We start from the raw sequence: 12,379 nt of genomic DNA, 5'->3' as shown, positions 1-12,379 counted from the left end.
TGATCCCGGGGTAACCCGGCTCCGTCCCGGTGTGATCCCTCTGGAATCCCGGGGTATCCCGGCCCCGCCGCCATGGGGAAGAAGGGGAAGCGCGACAAGAAGGGGAAAGGCGCCGAGAAGACGGCGGCGAAGATGGAGAAGAAGGTGTCCCGCAGAGCCAAGAAGGAGGAGGTGACGGGCGCGAGTGAGGGCGCGGGGCCGCTGCGGGTGCCGGGGAAGGATGAGGACAGGGTTGGCAGCAAAGGAGCGAATCCAGAGGGAACCTGGGCTGTCCAGGGAAAGTGTGGATCAGGGAACCGTAGGATATCCTGAGTCGGAGGGGACGCACATGGATGATCCGGTGTAGCTCCCGGCCCTGCGCAGACACCTCAGCAATCCACCACGTGCCTGAGAGCAGTGTCCAAACCTGCTTGAACTTGGACTTCCAGGGATGCCCCATCCGTGGCAGTGTTCCAGGCCAGGCTGGACGGGGCTTGGAGCAATCTGGGATAGTGGAAGGTGTCCCTGCCCACGGCGGGGGGCTGGAATGGGATGAGCTTTAAAGTCCCTGATTCTCTGATGCTAAGCAGAGTCAGTTACTTGGTTAAATCGCATGGGGTCCATTGTGTGTGACAGGAGGTGTACAAGAAAGACACGAAAGCACAGTTTAAGGCTCCTTTTTGCTTTCCATCCCCTTCATCCTTCTGGTCTTAAAAACAAACAAAAATCTTTGTTTCTCGCACTCCTCGAAGGGCTGCTTGTATTTAAGCCTTTTCCGAGCGACTCTTCCCTGTTCAAAACGTGGTGTTAGTGGCTTAAAGACATGGAAAGTGTCCCTGTAGATGTGTCCTGGCTGCAGGGAGAGCTGATTCCATGCTGCAGAGGCAAAATGCCCACACTTTGGAAATCTCTGCTTGGCCTGCACCTTCAGAAAGGTGACCTGAAGGGAGGAGATGAGCAGTGGGGCTGTGGGAGAGACCCTGGCTCAGAACCTCCCTCCTGCTGCAATCCTGCTTCTGCCCTTGGTCTGTCAGCAGTTTTGGGGGGCAGATTTTGGCTTTAATTGAGTGAAGTTGAAAGGGAATAAAGAAACACGAGGTTTCTCTGGATATAAAAGAGTTTCCAGTTGTAATTAGGCAGGGTTTTCAGTTCTTTTTTTTTAAGGGAGATTGTGGGAGTGTGTGCTGGTTTCATGTGTGCTTCTGTGCATGTCAAGCAGCTCATGTCTGGCTTTTTATTTCCAGGAGGATCTTGAAGCCCTGATAGCAGAATTCCAGAGTTTGGATGCTAAAAAGACACAAGTAATTGAGTCATCCTGCCCACCCCCCTCACCCAGGTAAGAGCTCGTGTGAGGCTTTGGCTGCCACTTGCAGAGCAGTTGGGGGTGCCTTTAATGGCATTTATTTATGTAAAGTTATTTCCCAAGAGTGGAAGGTATAGCTGATATCTGGAGTTAGAAAATACCTGACATCTGGAGTTACGAAATGCCTAGAATACTGAATACCTGGTTAAAAAAGGAACCAAAAACTTTTTGGTGCCAAAATCCCCTTTTTAACCATTCCATCAGCACAAAAGAGGCAACGCAGAGTCAGATTTCAGGGCTTTGAGGGAAAATAAAAGTGAAGAGGAAGTTTTGGATTTGGACTAGAGGGCTGAAGGGAATTCAGAGGCAAAAGGATGTGTCATGAGGTAAAAAGCACTTTATTAAAGTGGGGTTCACGTACTTGGGGTATTCAGGAGAGCAGTGACCAGCAGCAAGTGCAGAATAATGACACAGATAAATGGAGAGGAGACAGCGCAGAGTTCTGGGCCCTCATAAAAGTCATTTTTGTTCCTGCCACCCCAGCATTAAAATTCAGGAGCTCACGTCAAAGGGGGAGTTAAATCACAGAGTAACGTGTGCTCCTGAAATAGGAGAGGCTCTCAGACAGTGCCCAATTCATCTTGGTGGAAGTTTTGGAAGAGATTAATTTCTTTGGAGAAGTTTTTAGCCCTGGGGTGAACATCACAGGAGGGTAATTTGGCAGATGATAAGAGAGACCTTTGTGGCTGGAGGGCAGAGGTGCTGATGCCTGAGTTAAAGGCTCCAAGGTTCAGGGTTTTAAGGACTTTCAGATCTGTTTTTTCCATCCTTGTTCTTCTTTCAGGCTGAACTGCTCCCTCTGTGCTCACCCCGAGAGAGACGAGCTGATCCTTTTTGGAGGTGAATATTTCAATGGCCAAAAAGTAATGTATACTTCATTTTCTTTTTCTTTATCTGCCCCCTCCCTCCTTTTCCTGTAATTTGCACGGGTCTCATTTGAAAGGAAATTCAAGGCAGAGTCATAAAATATGTATTTGTCCCTGAATGAGAGCAAAAGAGCCTTTTAATTCTGCCATGGGTCTGTCTCATGGCTGAGCAGTTGGCAGGAAGGAGACATGCTGGAACCCATTAAGGAGTCAGAGTGATTGTCTCAGCATCAATATTTCAGGGCTTCATAATTTCTCCAGACTTAATTGTAGCCATATCTGCCCCTCATTTGGGACAACTAGAAAAGAATCTCTTCCACTTCTCAAAACAAGATATTTCTGCACCTTTGCTGCTGGCAAGGCACTGCCTGCCTTGGAGGTGGGAGCAGCAGCAAATTATTGCTCTCAGGAGCACTCTTGCTCCTGGATTGCTGCAGGTTGCAAGTGGTTGTTGTGCTCCTGGAGACAAACTGCCCTGGAAACTCCAGGCTGGCAGTGATATTTGGTCACCTCAGGGTTACCCAGTGTGATGAGCTAAACTGATTCTGCCTTTTTTACCACCTGGAGCTGTTCTTTGCTCTGGAGTTGAGCAGCTTTGACCTGAACATCTGTGTTAAGCTCCAGCTTTTTAAATCCTGGTATCTCAAGCTGTCACCAAGGGTTTGGGTAAGAACATTCCCAGCCCGGTGGAACAGTTGTTGCCTCCCAATGCAGTGCAGGAGTTTCTTGTCCTTCCCTGCCCGCTGAGGAGGTTGCGCTTTGCAATCTTCACCCAAATTCCACCAGGCAGAACTGAGCTGAGCTGAGCTGCTGTTTCCTGTCCCTGTCCCACAGACCTTCCTGTACAATGAGCTGTACATTTACCACATCAGGAAGAACAGCTGGGCCAAACTGGAGATTCCCAACCCACCCCCGAGGCGTTGTGCTCACCAGGTAAAGCTCTGGCTGCCAGAGCAGCAGCTGGGATTGTTTTAAAGATTATTTGGGAGGAGGGTTTTAATTTTTTCACCTCCTGAGGGTTTCTTGCCTCTCTTTGTTCTCCTCATAATGAGCTGCCAGTGGTGTCACTTCAGCTCTTCTGCTGAGGGGCCTGTCCAAGGCTGCCCGAGGTGCTCTGATCCCTGGGTGTCCTCTGGAAGTGTTCAGTGTGGAATGAAGGTTTGGGGTTGTATCTGTTGATCTGGCAGGACTCAAGCAGAGCTAGGGGGGCAATTCTTCTTTAGAAATGAATTCTTTTTGCTGCATTGTACAAGGACCAGCTCAAATGCATAATCCCAGGGGGCCCTGGATTTTCAAACTGGAATTTGACCGAAGTGCCTTATTGCCTTCATGGCCACAGCCCTACATCCATGAGCATCCCAGACACTGCCACTGCTGCCAGCAGGGAGCACTTGGGCTCTTCTCCACCTCTCTGGAAATCCAGGTCACAGGCTGCTTGTGAGGATGAAGGATTTGGGTCTGTTTACTTTATGTGAACACCTGCACAGTAGAAACTGGACCAAAGACTTGTATTTCTTGCAGGTCTTTGGCCCTCACCAGCTGATAAATTTTCTTAACCTGCTGCAGCCAGTGGGTGACTGGTACCTTCCCAAAGCTGCCATACAGGATGTGAATGTCCTTTTCCTGCCCATCCCAAAGCTCTCCAGAGCTCCCTGGTAAGATGCAACACCCCAATTAGGTTCATATCCCTTTGTTATGTTACTAAGTGCCAGTCCTGCTCCGAGCTGCGTATCCTTGAATTGAAAGATTCTGACTTGATTTTTGGGCTATTTTGTGTTGTTTGGACTAGAACTTGATTTCAGAGGCTGCATTCCAGTAGCCAGCAGGTGGCTGTCGAGCAGCTCCATCCAAAGGGAGCAGATCAAGAGCTGCAGCTGGATTACAACAACAATAATCTGAGGAGTCCTGCTTTCAGCAGTGTTTCCTGTCTGATAATTAATTATAGTTTCACAGGGGACAGTTCAGCCTCATGAGCTGACTGGTTTGTCTTCCTTGTGGCGTTAATGCATAGCTCAGAGTTAAACAGAAATGTGTCTGGGGGTGCCAGGTGCATGTTTTTAGTTTTATTTGTCATCCCTGGTCTCTGACACACAATCCACTGTTGGAGTGGAGGTGAGAGGAGCTAAGGGCAGGTGTTGGCGGTTGTTCCAGGAAAAGGTTTGGTTTTGTCACGAATTTCAAGGCAGCTCTTGGAAAGGTCACCCACAAGTATGAGCAGGCTGTTGCATAAACCTTCCCCTTAAGCTTTTAAGCACAGGATGCCCATGGAATTCAGGCACATACCTGCTTTGTTTAGGTAACTTCATGTTCCCACAAATCCTGCCTGAAAGCACACCCTGGATTTTCTTACATAATCATTTCATGTTTGGGCTGGTTTATGGGAGGGCATGGTCCTGTGTGGGGCTAAAAATCTTTTTTTGCTGGGAGAGACAGGCAGGGAATGAAGCCTTGTGAGGAAAGAGATTATCCCAAAGTTGATCTGTGATGGGTACCCTGGAAGAAAACACAATTTGAAATTTGCACAGCCACAGCATTTCCCTCTTGGGATTCCTTCCTTCTTCCTTGGTCCTAATACAGATAATTTTAATGAAGTAGAGCCTTGCTCTCCTCCCTGCTTTTAACTGGCAGCTTGCATGCCAAAGGTGTTTTGGTGCTGTTCTGTGCCAAAAAAATATAAAAATACCCCTCTCTGCTGTGACACAATCAGAGCAGTAAGAGTCTCTCCTCTTGTCCAAATGCTGCACATTTCCTTCTGGTTTGGGGGTTTTTTTTTGTTTTGTTTTCTTTTTCTTGTTTGGTTGGTTTTGAACAGAGGGAGTCGAACAGTTTTTGTTAAGCTAATCCCAAGATGTTTCCTAGGAAACTTTGAACTTCCCTCAGGAAGTGGGAAGAGCCCAGCTCCTTGGCCAGCTTTCCCTTGCTCTCGGGAAGGTGTGCTAAACATTGAGTACTTTTTATTCCAAATTCTCCTTCCTTCAGCCCCAGAGAGCTGCTGTTGTTTCCTCAGATTTGGAGCCGTGTGCTTGGCTGGTGAACTTACGTGCCTGCTTTAGAATCCTGCTCTGATCCAGCTCTTCCCTCTCCTGCAGGCAGCTGTGGTGCCCACGGCTGGGGGGCAGCTCTGGATCTTCGGGGGGGAGTTTGCCTCTCCCAACGGGGAGCAGTTCTACCACTACAAGGATCTCTGGGTCCTGCATTTGGCCACCAAGACCTGGGAGCAGATCAAGTAAGTGCTAGGCCTTCATGTCTGGACCATGCTTTTGCCAAGAAATTTGGAGCAGTGATCCCTGAGATCCCTGGAGATCTCCCAGTTGACTGGAGAAGCCAGTTTGTATCTACCCACGGAGCCAGCTTCATCCCTGGGAACTGGCATTTGCTGCCTTGAGATTCCTCGGGATAAACAAGCCAGTGATTGAGACCTGTCAAAGTAAACAGGTGCCAAATGCCTTGGTAGTTTCTGAGGGGAGTGAAGGTGTAAATATTTTCAGTGGATCTGACCCAGAGTCCTCTGTTGATGTTTCCTTAACCTTTGGCTCCTCGTTTTGGCTCCTCATGTTTGTGTTTTCCTGAGAGGAGTTCTGACATGACACGCAGTGGACTGAGAGGCAGGAGATTGGCTTTGGGTCTGAGTTTGGCATTGGCTTCCTCTTGGACTTGAGATTGTCTTGTACTCAGAACACAGCTTTGGGTGGGCTGGAGCTCCACATCACCCTCAAAGTGCACTGGGAAAAGCAGCAGCTTTTGAACACTTAGGAGCTCCATGTTCTTCCTTCAGGTGGGAACACCAGATCTGCCCACGTTGATCCCTTTTCACCCTATTAAGGCATGGGATCTATAATCTGTGTCTGTCACCCTGTTAAGAGTCTGGGGTCTGTTACCTGTCTCTGCCTCTGCTTGCACAGTAGCTGAGGGTGGTTTGGGATGAGCTCTGCCTTGGCACATGCCTGAGGCCTCAGAGTGACTCACTGTGCCTGGCTCACCTTTCTCTCCTCTCCCTGCAAAGTGAGAGCATTGATAGTGCCTGACAAGTGGGAATTTGGAGCCTACTCCATTTGAGCTTCCTGCCATGTTTGGGTGGCCCTTGCTGGAATTTTGGGAACACCCATGCCCTGGTCCCAGTGTTAGAATCAGACAAAGCACATCTCCCATCCTTGGGCTGAGCTCCAGGAGCTGCATTAATGACGTAATGGGAGGGAATGGCTTTGTTTTAATGCTGACCTGGCTGAACATGAAAATCCAGCTTCTGCTGCCTCTCTGCTTTTCCATATGGCATCTTGATCAGGAGCCTGCTTGGAAAGGGGAAAAGGAAATTGTTGAGATGGTTGTTGAGTTCTGCAAGGGAGTTTTTCCAGCTTCTTTTAAAACTCTGATCATGACACCTGCTGCACTTCACTTCCCTCAGCATTTCCCATTTGCTGGGTCATGGTGGGGGACCATCCCTGGCACAGGCCAAGGAAGAGTTCCATGTATCCAGTGTGGTGCCAGTGTTACCCCAGTAAATGCCAGGTGGCAGACATGGGGTACAGACTAGAGCTGGGTTTAGAAGACATCATTTTAGTGCAAATAATAAAAAAAATTAATTATTCATGATGAAATGTCTGGACAAGAGAGGCAAAGTTTCCGTTTCTGTTCCCATGGGAGGGATAACAAGTGCCCCATTCCAGGTGGGTTTGATGTGTTGGTTTGTCCAAGATGACCCTGCTGTGATCTAAACTTGAAATTCTAGAAAATCTGGTTATTCCAGCCCCACAGTTCAGATTCCAGGCAGTTATATTGTCCTTCCTGGCCTACTTTTCCTGCCACAAACCTGGTGCTGTGAGGGGCTTGACTGTAAAACACTTGGGAAGAGAAAACCTTGACTAACTGTGAAAACTTCCCTGTGCTGGGGAAGTGCAGCTCCATTTTCTCCTAGCACAGAGCGCAGTGGTGCCAGGCTGCCTGGCAGAGTTCAAAGTTGCTATATTTAGCAAGATTTAGCTGTGTTTCCTTGCATTTTGCATGCACAAAGATGATCCAAACACAGCAAATCCCAGCCCGTTAGAAGCCGTGCCAGCAGCTGACTTTGACTTAGTGCAACCACCTTATCTTGTGTGTGATGCACGAGGTTTCCTCAGTCCGTGAACTGTTTGTTACCCTGCCTTGGAGCAGCAATATTTTAACCTAATTGCCTCATTCCTTCCTAGACAGAACATTCCCTGTGGCCCAGAACAGCTCCCTGTGGCCCAGTGCACTCCCTCAGGGAGAGACAGGGAGCATCCTTGGGGCTCGTGCTTGGGAATTGCCACATCCCTCCTCTGAGGTTGTCATTTGAGCCAGTGGAGCTCCCTTCACTGAAATTCTGGAATGCTGATGGTACTTCCTGTAGGATTTGGTGGGATGTGGTGCTGTAAATATCCCAGTTTCACCAGTGTCTGTTGAAGTGGAGCAGTCCTTGCAGAGCAGGGTGGCCCAGCACAGGGTTGTGTCTGATGGATGCCTCTCCTTGCACACCAGAAAAATCAGGTCCTGCCACACCAGGTAGAAGGTGCTTAAAGAAAAGAAGGGTGTTCTGGTGTAAATCAAGTAGATTGTCAGCCCAGAAACGAGCTGGTTCTTTGGCAGATCAGGAAACAAATGTACAACTGTGGATTGACTTGCAAGGGCTTGGAATTGAGGATTTTGGGTCCTGTGCCAGTTGTGTTTTCCTTTCTCACCTTCCACCTGAGTGTCCAAACATGAGGGGACAGAATCTGTGCATGCCACTGACCCCAACACTGGGGCATTCACAGGGAAAGGCGTAAAACAACACAAATCCTGAGTTCAGCTTCCTCTGAAGGATAAAAGTGCTCTGTCCTGAAGTGCCCCTTTGCTGGGATGTTCTCTTCACCCCCACTTTTATTATTATTGAACGTTCCCAAGCTTCACCTGAGCGTTCTCTGGATGAAGAGGTAGCTCCTGCAGCCTGTAGCCACTGGGACAAGTAATTCATGAATCTGGGGGCTGAATTCAGGTCTGGTTTGTTACTACAAGCCCCAGAGTAACTCCACGAGCAAAAGGAAATTCCTTATGGAGCAGCTCAGATCAGCCTCATGCTGTACATGTGTAGAGCCAGTCCTCAGCCAGACTTTTTAATCTATTTTTAAAAAAAGTCTGGAGAATTTACAGCTCCCTCCCACACGTCTGCTTTCTGGTGTCAACCCCATGAAATAGAGCATTAATCATAAAGTCTGAGAAACCATTTCCAAAAGGTTTCTTTGGGACCAGGAGCAGTGAAACAGGTAAAAGGGAAGAGTTTGTAGTTGGAAAACAAGTTGCAGGAAGACCCTTCTGGAGCAGGAATAAGGTTCTGCATCACTGCCAGTCCTGCCTGACTGTGCTATTTGTGCCTTGGAGTTAATTCTGCATAGGTGGGAGCTTTATTAAAACACATCAATGAGTAAAGTTTTTATTGTTCAGGATTGATTTTGAACTTTGAGGAAACTTGCTTGAGAAACAAGGCACGAGATACTCTGGGAACAGGATTTTAGTGGTCATGTTGGGTTTTAATTCATTCTCTCCTTAAAAAAAATAAAAAGGTGATTTTAAAAGTGCCATCTTTTGGAATAATGACACGGGAGCTTTGTTACAGCAAGAGAAAATAATGATTTCAGGGCTTGATGAAATTAATATCAGAGGTGCTGTTCTGCAGGGTGATACTTAAAAACCCAGTAAATGCTTGGAAAAACCACCTCTCTGTTAGAATAAAGAGTCCAAGCAATCAATATTAATTCAGTCTTCCCCAAACACTGCTGTTCTGGTGGAGTTTCTCATTATCACAGGGGTGAGGTTGTCATTTTCCATGGTGAATAAGGGCCCTCATTTTCCCTCTCCACAGAAATCCATCACCACATTCCCAGCTCCCTGCTGCCACTCCAAGTGTGGCGGGGGGCAGGGTTGGGGCTTTAGGTTTTGCTGCTGTTTTCAACTTCATTTAGGCCCTGATTGTGCAGTCACTTCCACACCTTAAGGCTGCCTGTTGGAGGAGTCTTGCTGGGCTCAGTGGTGCCAGCTGGGCACTTTGGGAGACTCCTCAGCGAGGGAAAAACGGGATGGGTTCCACCATGGGGGCAGGGAAGAACACACGCAGCAAACCCTGTTCTCCCTCCAGTTTGGCCTAAAGCTGGCTTTGTTTGAAAGTTCTTGGGAGTTGTTTTTGTTGTCTCTCACGTGATGCTGTGGGTGAGCGTGAAGGAAGGAGAATCCATGTTGGAATGGTGTCCAGCTGCCCGGCTCCTCGGGAGCTTCTTGGATGTGACAGATGGAGGGGGTGTTGCTTGTTTTTGGAAATGGAAGCAGTACATCTAACTGAAAGGTCAGGAAAGCTTGGAAGGAGCAGGGATGTGTAGCTGCTTTTGAGCATGTAGGATCATAGAGTGAGTCACAGAGTCATGGAATGCTTTGGGTTGGAAGGGACCTTAAAGCTCATCCAGTTCCAACCCTGACACCTTCCGCCATCCCAGGTTGCTCCAAGCCCCGTCCAACCTGGCCTCAGACACTTCCAGGGGTCCAGGGGCAGCCCCAGCTGCTCTGGGCACCCTGTGCCAGGGCCTGCCCACCCTTGCAGGGAAGAATTCCTTCTCAACGTCCCATCTATCCCTGCTCTCCTTCAGTAGGATAATGATAATGATGACTTATTTTGCTGCAATACCTTTGTTCTTGAGGAAATCTGAGTAATTCATGAAGTGTTTTCACTGGTTTGGTGTCATACCCAAACTGAGGTGGATGAGTGAAGGTGTTGTGGGTATGTGATTTCCTAAGACACTGAAGGAGGGGGGATGTCAGAGCCAGGTTTTGTCTCTCAGTGCTTGGAGAAAACATCTCAGTTTGGAGCGTCTTCCCTGTAATTGTGCAAGCGCTGTTCATTAAACTCTCCTGAAAAATCAGCTCCTGAGTCATCACTGAAAAGACTTTGGGTGCTGTTAGGGTGGTTTATCTCGAGGAATAAAATTGTCTGTGCTGCCATCCCAAGAGTTCCAGGAAGAGCACACGTCCTGTTCAGGAGAAAAGCAGACACGGATTGAGGCAACCACGTTCCCCATGGTTCCCATGTCCAGGAGAGGTTGAGCTCAGCCAGCTCAGCTGCCAATGACCAACAAAAAAGGCCTGATGCACTACCAGGAAAGGGGATTTGGCTGAGAAATGGAATTTCTTTGTGTTTCAGGGCACCGGGAGGGCCCTCTGGACGAAGTGGACACCGGATGGTTGCGTGCAAGAGGCAGCTGGTCATCTTTGGAGGTTTCCATGAGAGTGCAAGGTGGGTTGCAGGGGTGGCTGGGGGTTTGAGTCCTCCTTAAAAAGGGCAACAAAATTTCACCAGTAACAGAAATATCTGGGTGTTAATGGGAGGATTATCCTCAGCAGAACTGGGACTGAAGTAGATTCTTGTGTTCGGAAGACAAGGGATCTTGATTTAAAGTCTTCAGGTGTGGGAGAAATCATTGTAGCACTGAAGTAGCTGCCCATCCTTGTAGCCAAAGCTCAGTCCAGCACTTTTGGCCTCTGAATCTTACCAGATCCTTATCTTGTAGAAACATCTTCCCCTGTGGGGTGTGCCATGCTGTGGGATCACAGCTGGGCTGTCACGGGGCTGGGAGCAGAGCTCTGAAGTGCTGTTTTAGCCTGTCCTGAGCGTGCCCATCACAAAACGTGCTGTGCCCGTGTGCTCTCCCTAGAGATTACATCTACTACAACGATGTGTACGCCTTCAACCTGGACTCCTTCACCTGGAGCAAGCTGGCTCCAGCAGGGATTGGGCCTGCTCCAAGATCTGGCTGTCAGATGACTCCCACTCCCGAGGGCAACATCATCATCTATGGAGGCTACTCCAAACAGGTGGGGGACACTTTGTGCTAAGTCAGATGTTGTCCACAGGCTGGGAACTAAAACAGGCATCTTCTAATTATGGCTTTTTTTCCGTGCAGTTCTGCTGGTTGAGGGGCTAATCTTGGTTCAAATGAATTCTGTGTTTTCCCTGCTGTTCTAATCCAATATAAGGAATTGATATCACCGAGGGAGGAATAAGCAACTGGGAGAAATGACATTTTTTTGGCAACTTAAAGCATTCTCAGGTATTCCTTTGTGTTTCAGCACTTGCAGGTTGAAAGCAGCAGTTGCCAGGAGACTTTTATTTTGTGCCATCAGTGGCAGAGGTGAGGGAGCAAACTCAGTAAGCCAAAAAAGACTTTTGATAAGCACCAGACTCCCCCAGCTCTGCTCCTTGCTCCGTTAATCTTGGGAATTTACACCAGAGAGCCCTTTGGAGCACATTCCTTATTGAGCAGGTATCCCTGTCTCCGTGCTGGGCAGCAGGAAGGAAGTGTTTCATTGAGCAAAAGGCTCCTGCAAAAGCTTTTCATGTTGGGGATGCAGGCAGAGGCCCTGGATCCTGCTGCTCCCATGGAAAGGCAGCACTTCCAGCTGGGGGAGGAGGACGCCTTGTTCTTCTGAGGGGAATAAATGAACAAAGGAGGGAAGCAGGGAGAGGGGAGAGAAGGGAGTCAGTCTCTCTGTATATTTAGAAGCATTTAGGCCTCCTCAGGGCCTGAGCTTCGGGCTCTGCCTCATCAGATGTGCGTTGGATTCAACAGCAGTAACGACTCAGAGCCTTTCCCACCTGAAAGGGCTTTGTCCTCTTCCCTCATCTGTCCTGTTTCCTCCCTCCTGAGGGTGGGAAGGAAGCAGGAGCCTGCATGCTCTGCTAGGTGTGGAGTTCTCCTGGAAGCCCCATGGAAATACAGAAGTCACATGTGTTTGCAGCTGGTTCTGTTCCACTTCTGCTCTGGGTTGCTGTGGGCTGCTAAAAATGAAGAAGGGATGGAGGCAATGCAAAGCTGCCCTCAGCCTTTGGCAGGGCACTGGGCAAGGCTAAGAGCTGAGGGAAGTTCTCTGCAGCTTGAAAAACAGCTTTTCCATTAAGACAGACACTCCATTAAGGCAAAACAGACATTCCATTAGAACAAGACATTTTAAACAGATGTTAAAAGTCTCCTTCCTTTGTCATGTAGAGAGCTCTGTGTGCTTCTCTCTGAGGGGCCATTCCTGACAGGCTCTGCTGTTGTAGCACAAACTGACCAAAGCTCTGGACAGAATTTTCTCTGCAGCCTTTAGGAACAACAAACCTTCAGCACGCTCCTGAAAATTAAATTCAGCAGGC

General features: G+C 48.6%; 1 protein-coding gene across 1 annotated transcript in view; it reads left to right on the top strand.

Moving 5' to 3' along the window:
- Positions 1-12,379, top strand: part of KLHDC4 (kelch domain containing 4) — a 19,959-nt gene that overhangs the window by 204 nt on the left and 7,376 nt on the right. The window contains 7 exon segments of the mRNA XM_017741323.1: positions 1-171; positions 1,224-1,315; positions 2,127-2,205; positions 3,043-3,141; positions 5,298-5,434; positions 10,388-10,480; positions 10,899-11,058. Of these exon segments, the coding sequence (XP_017596812.1) occupies positions 73-171; positions 1,224-1,315; positions 2,127-2,205; positions 3,043-3,141; positions 5,298-5,434; positions 10,388-10,480; positions 10,899-11,058 (759 nt within the window). The 5' untranslated portion in view covers positions 1-72.

The sequence above is a fragment of the Corvus brachyrhynchos genome, unplaced genomic scaffold, assembly GCF_000691975.1.
Source record: "Corvus brachyrhynchos isolate BGI_N302 unplaced genomic scaffold, ASM69197v1 scaffold365, whole genome shotgun sequence".
Classification (NCBI taxonomy): domain Eukaryota; kingdom Metazoa; phylum Chordata; class Aves; order Passeriformes; family Corvidae; genus Corvus; species Corvus brachyrhynchos.
This window is presented reverse-complemented; position numbering and strand designations above follow the sequence as displayed.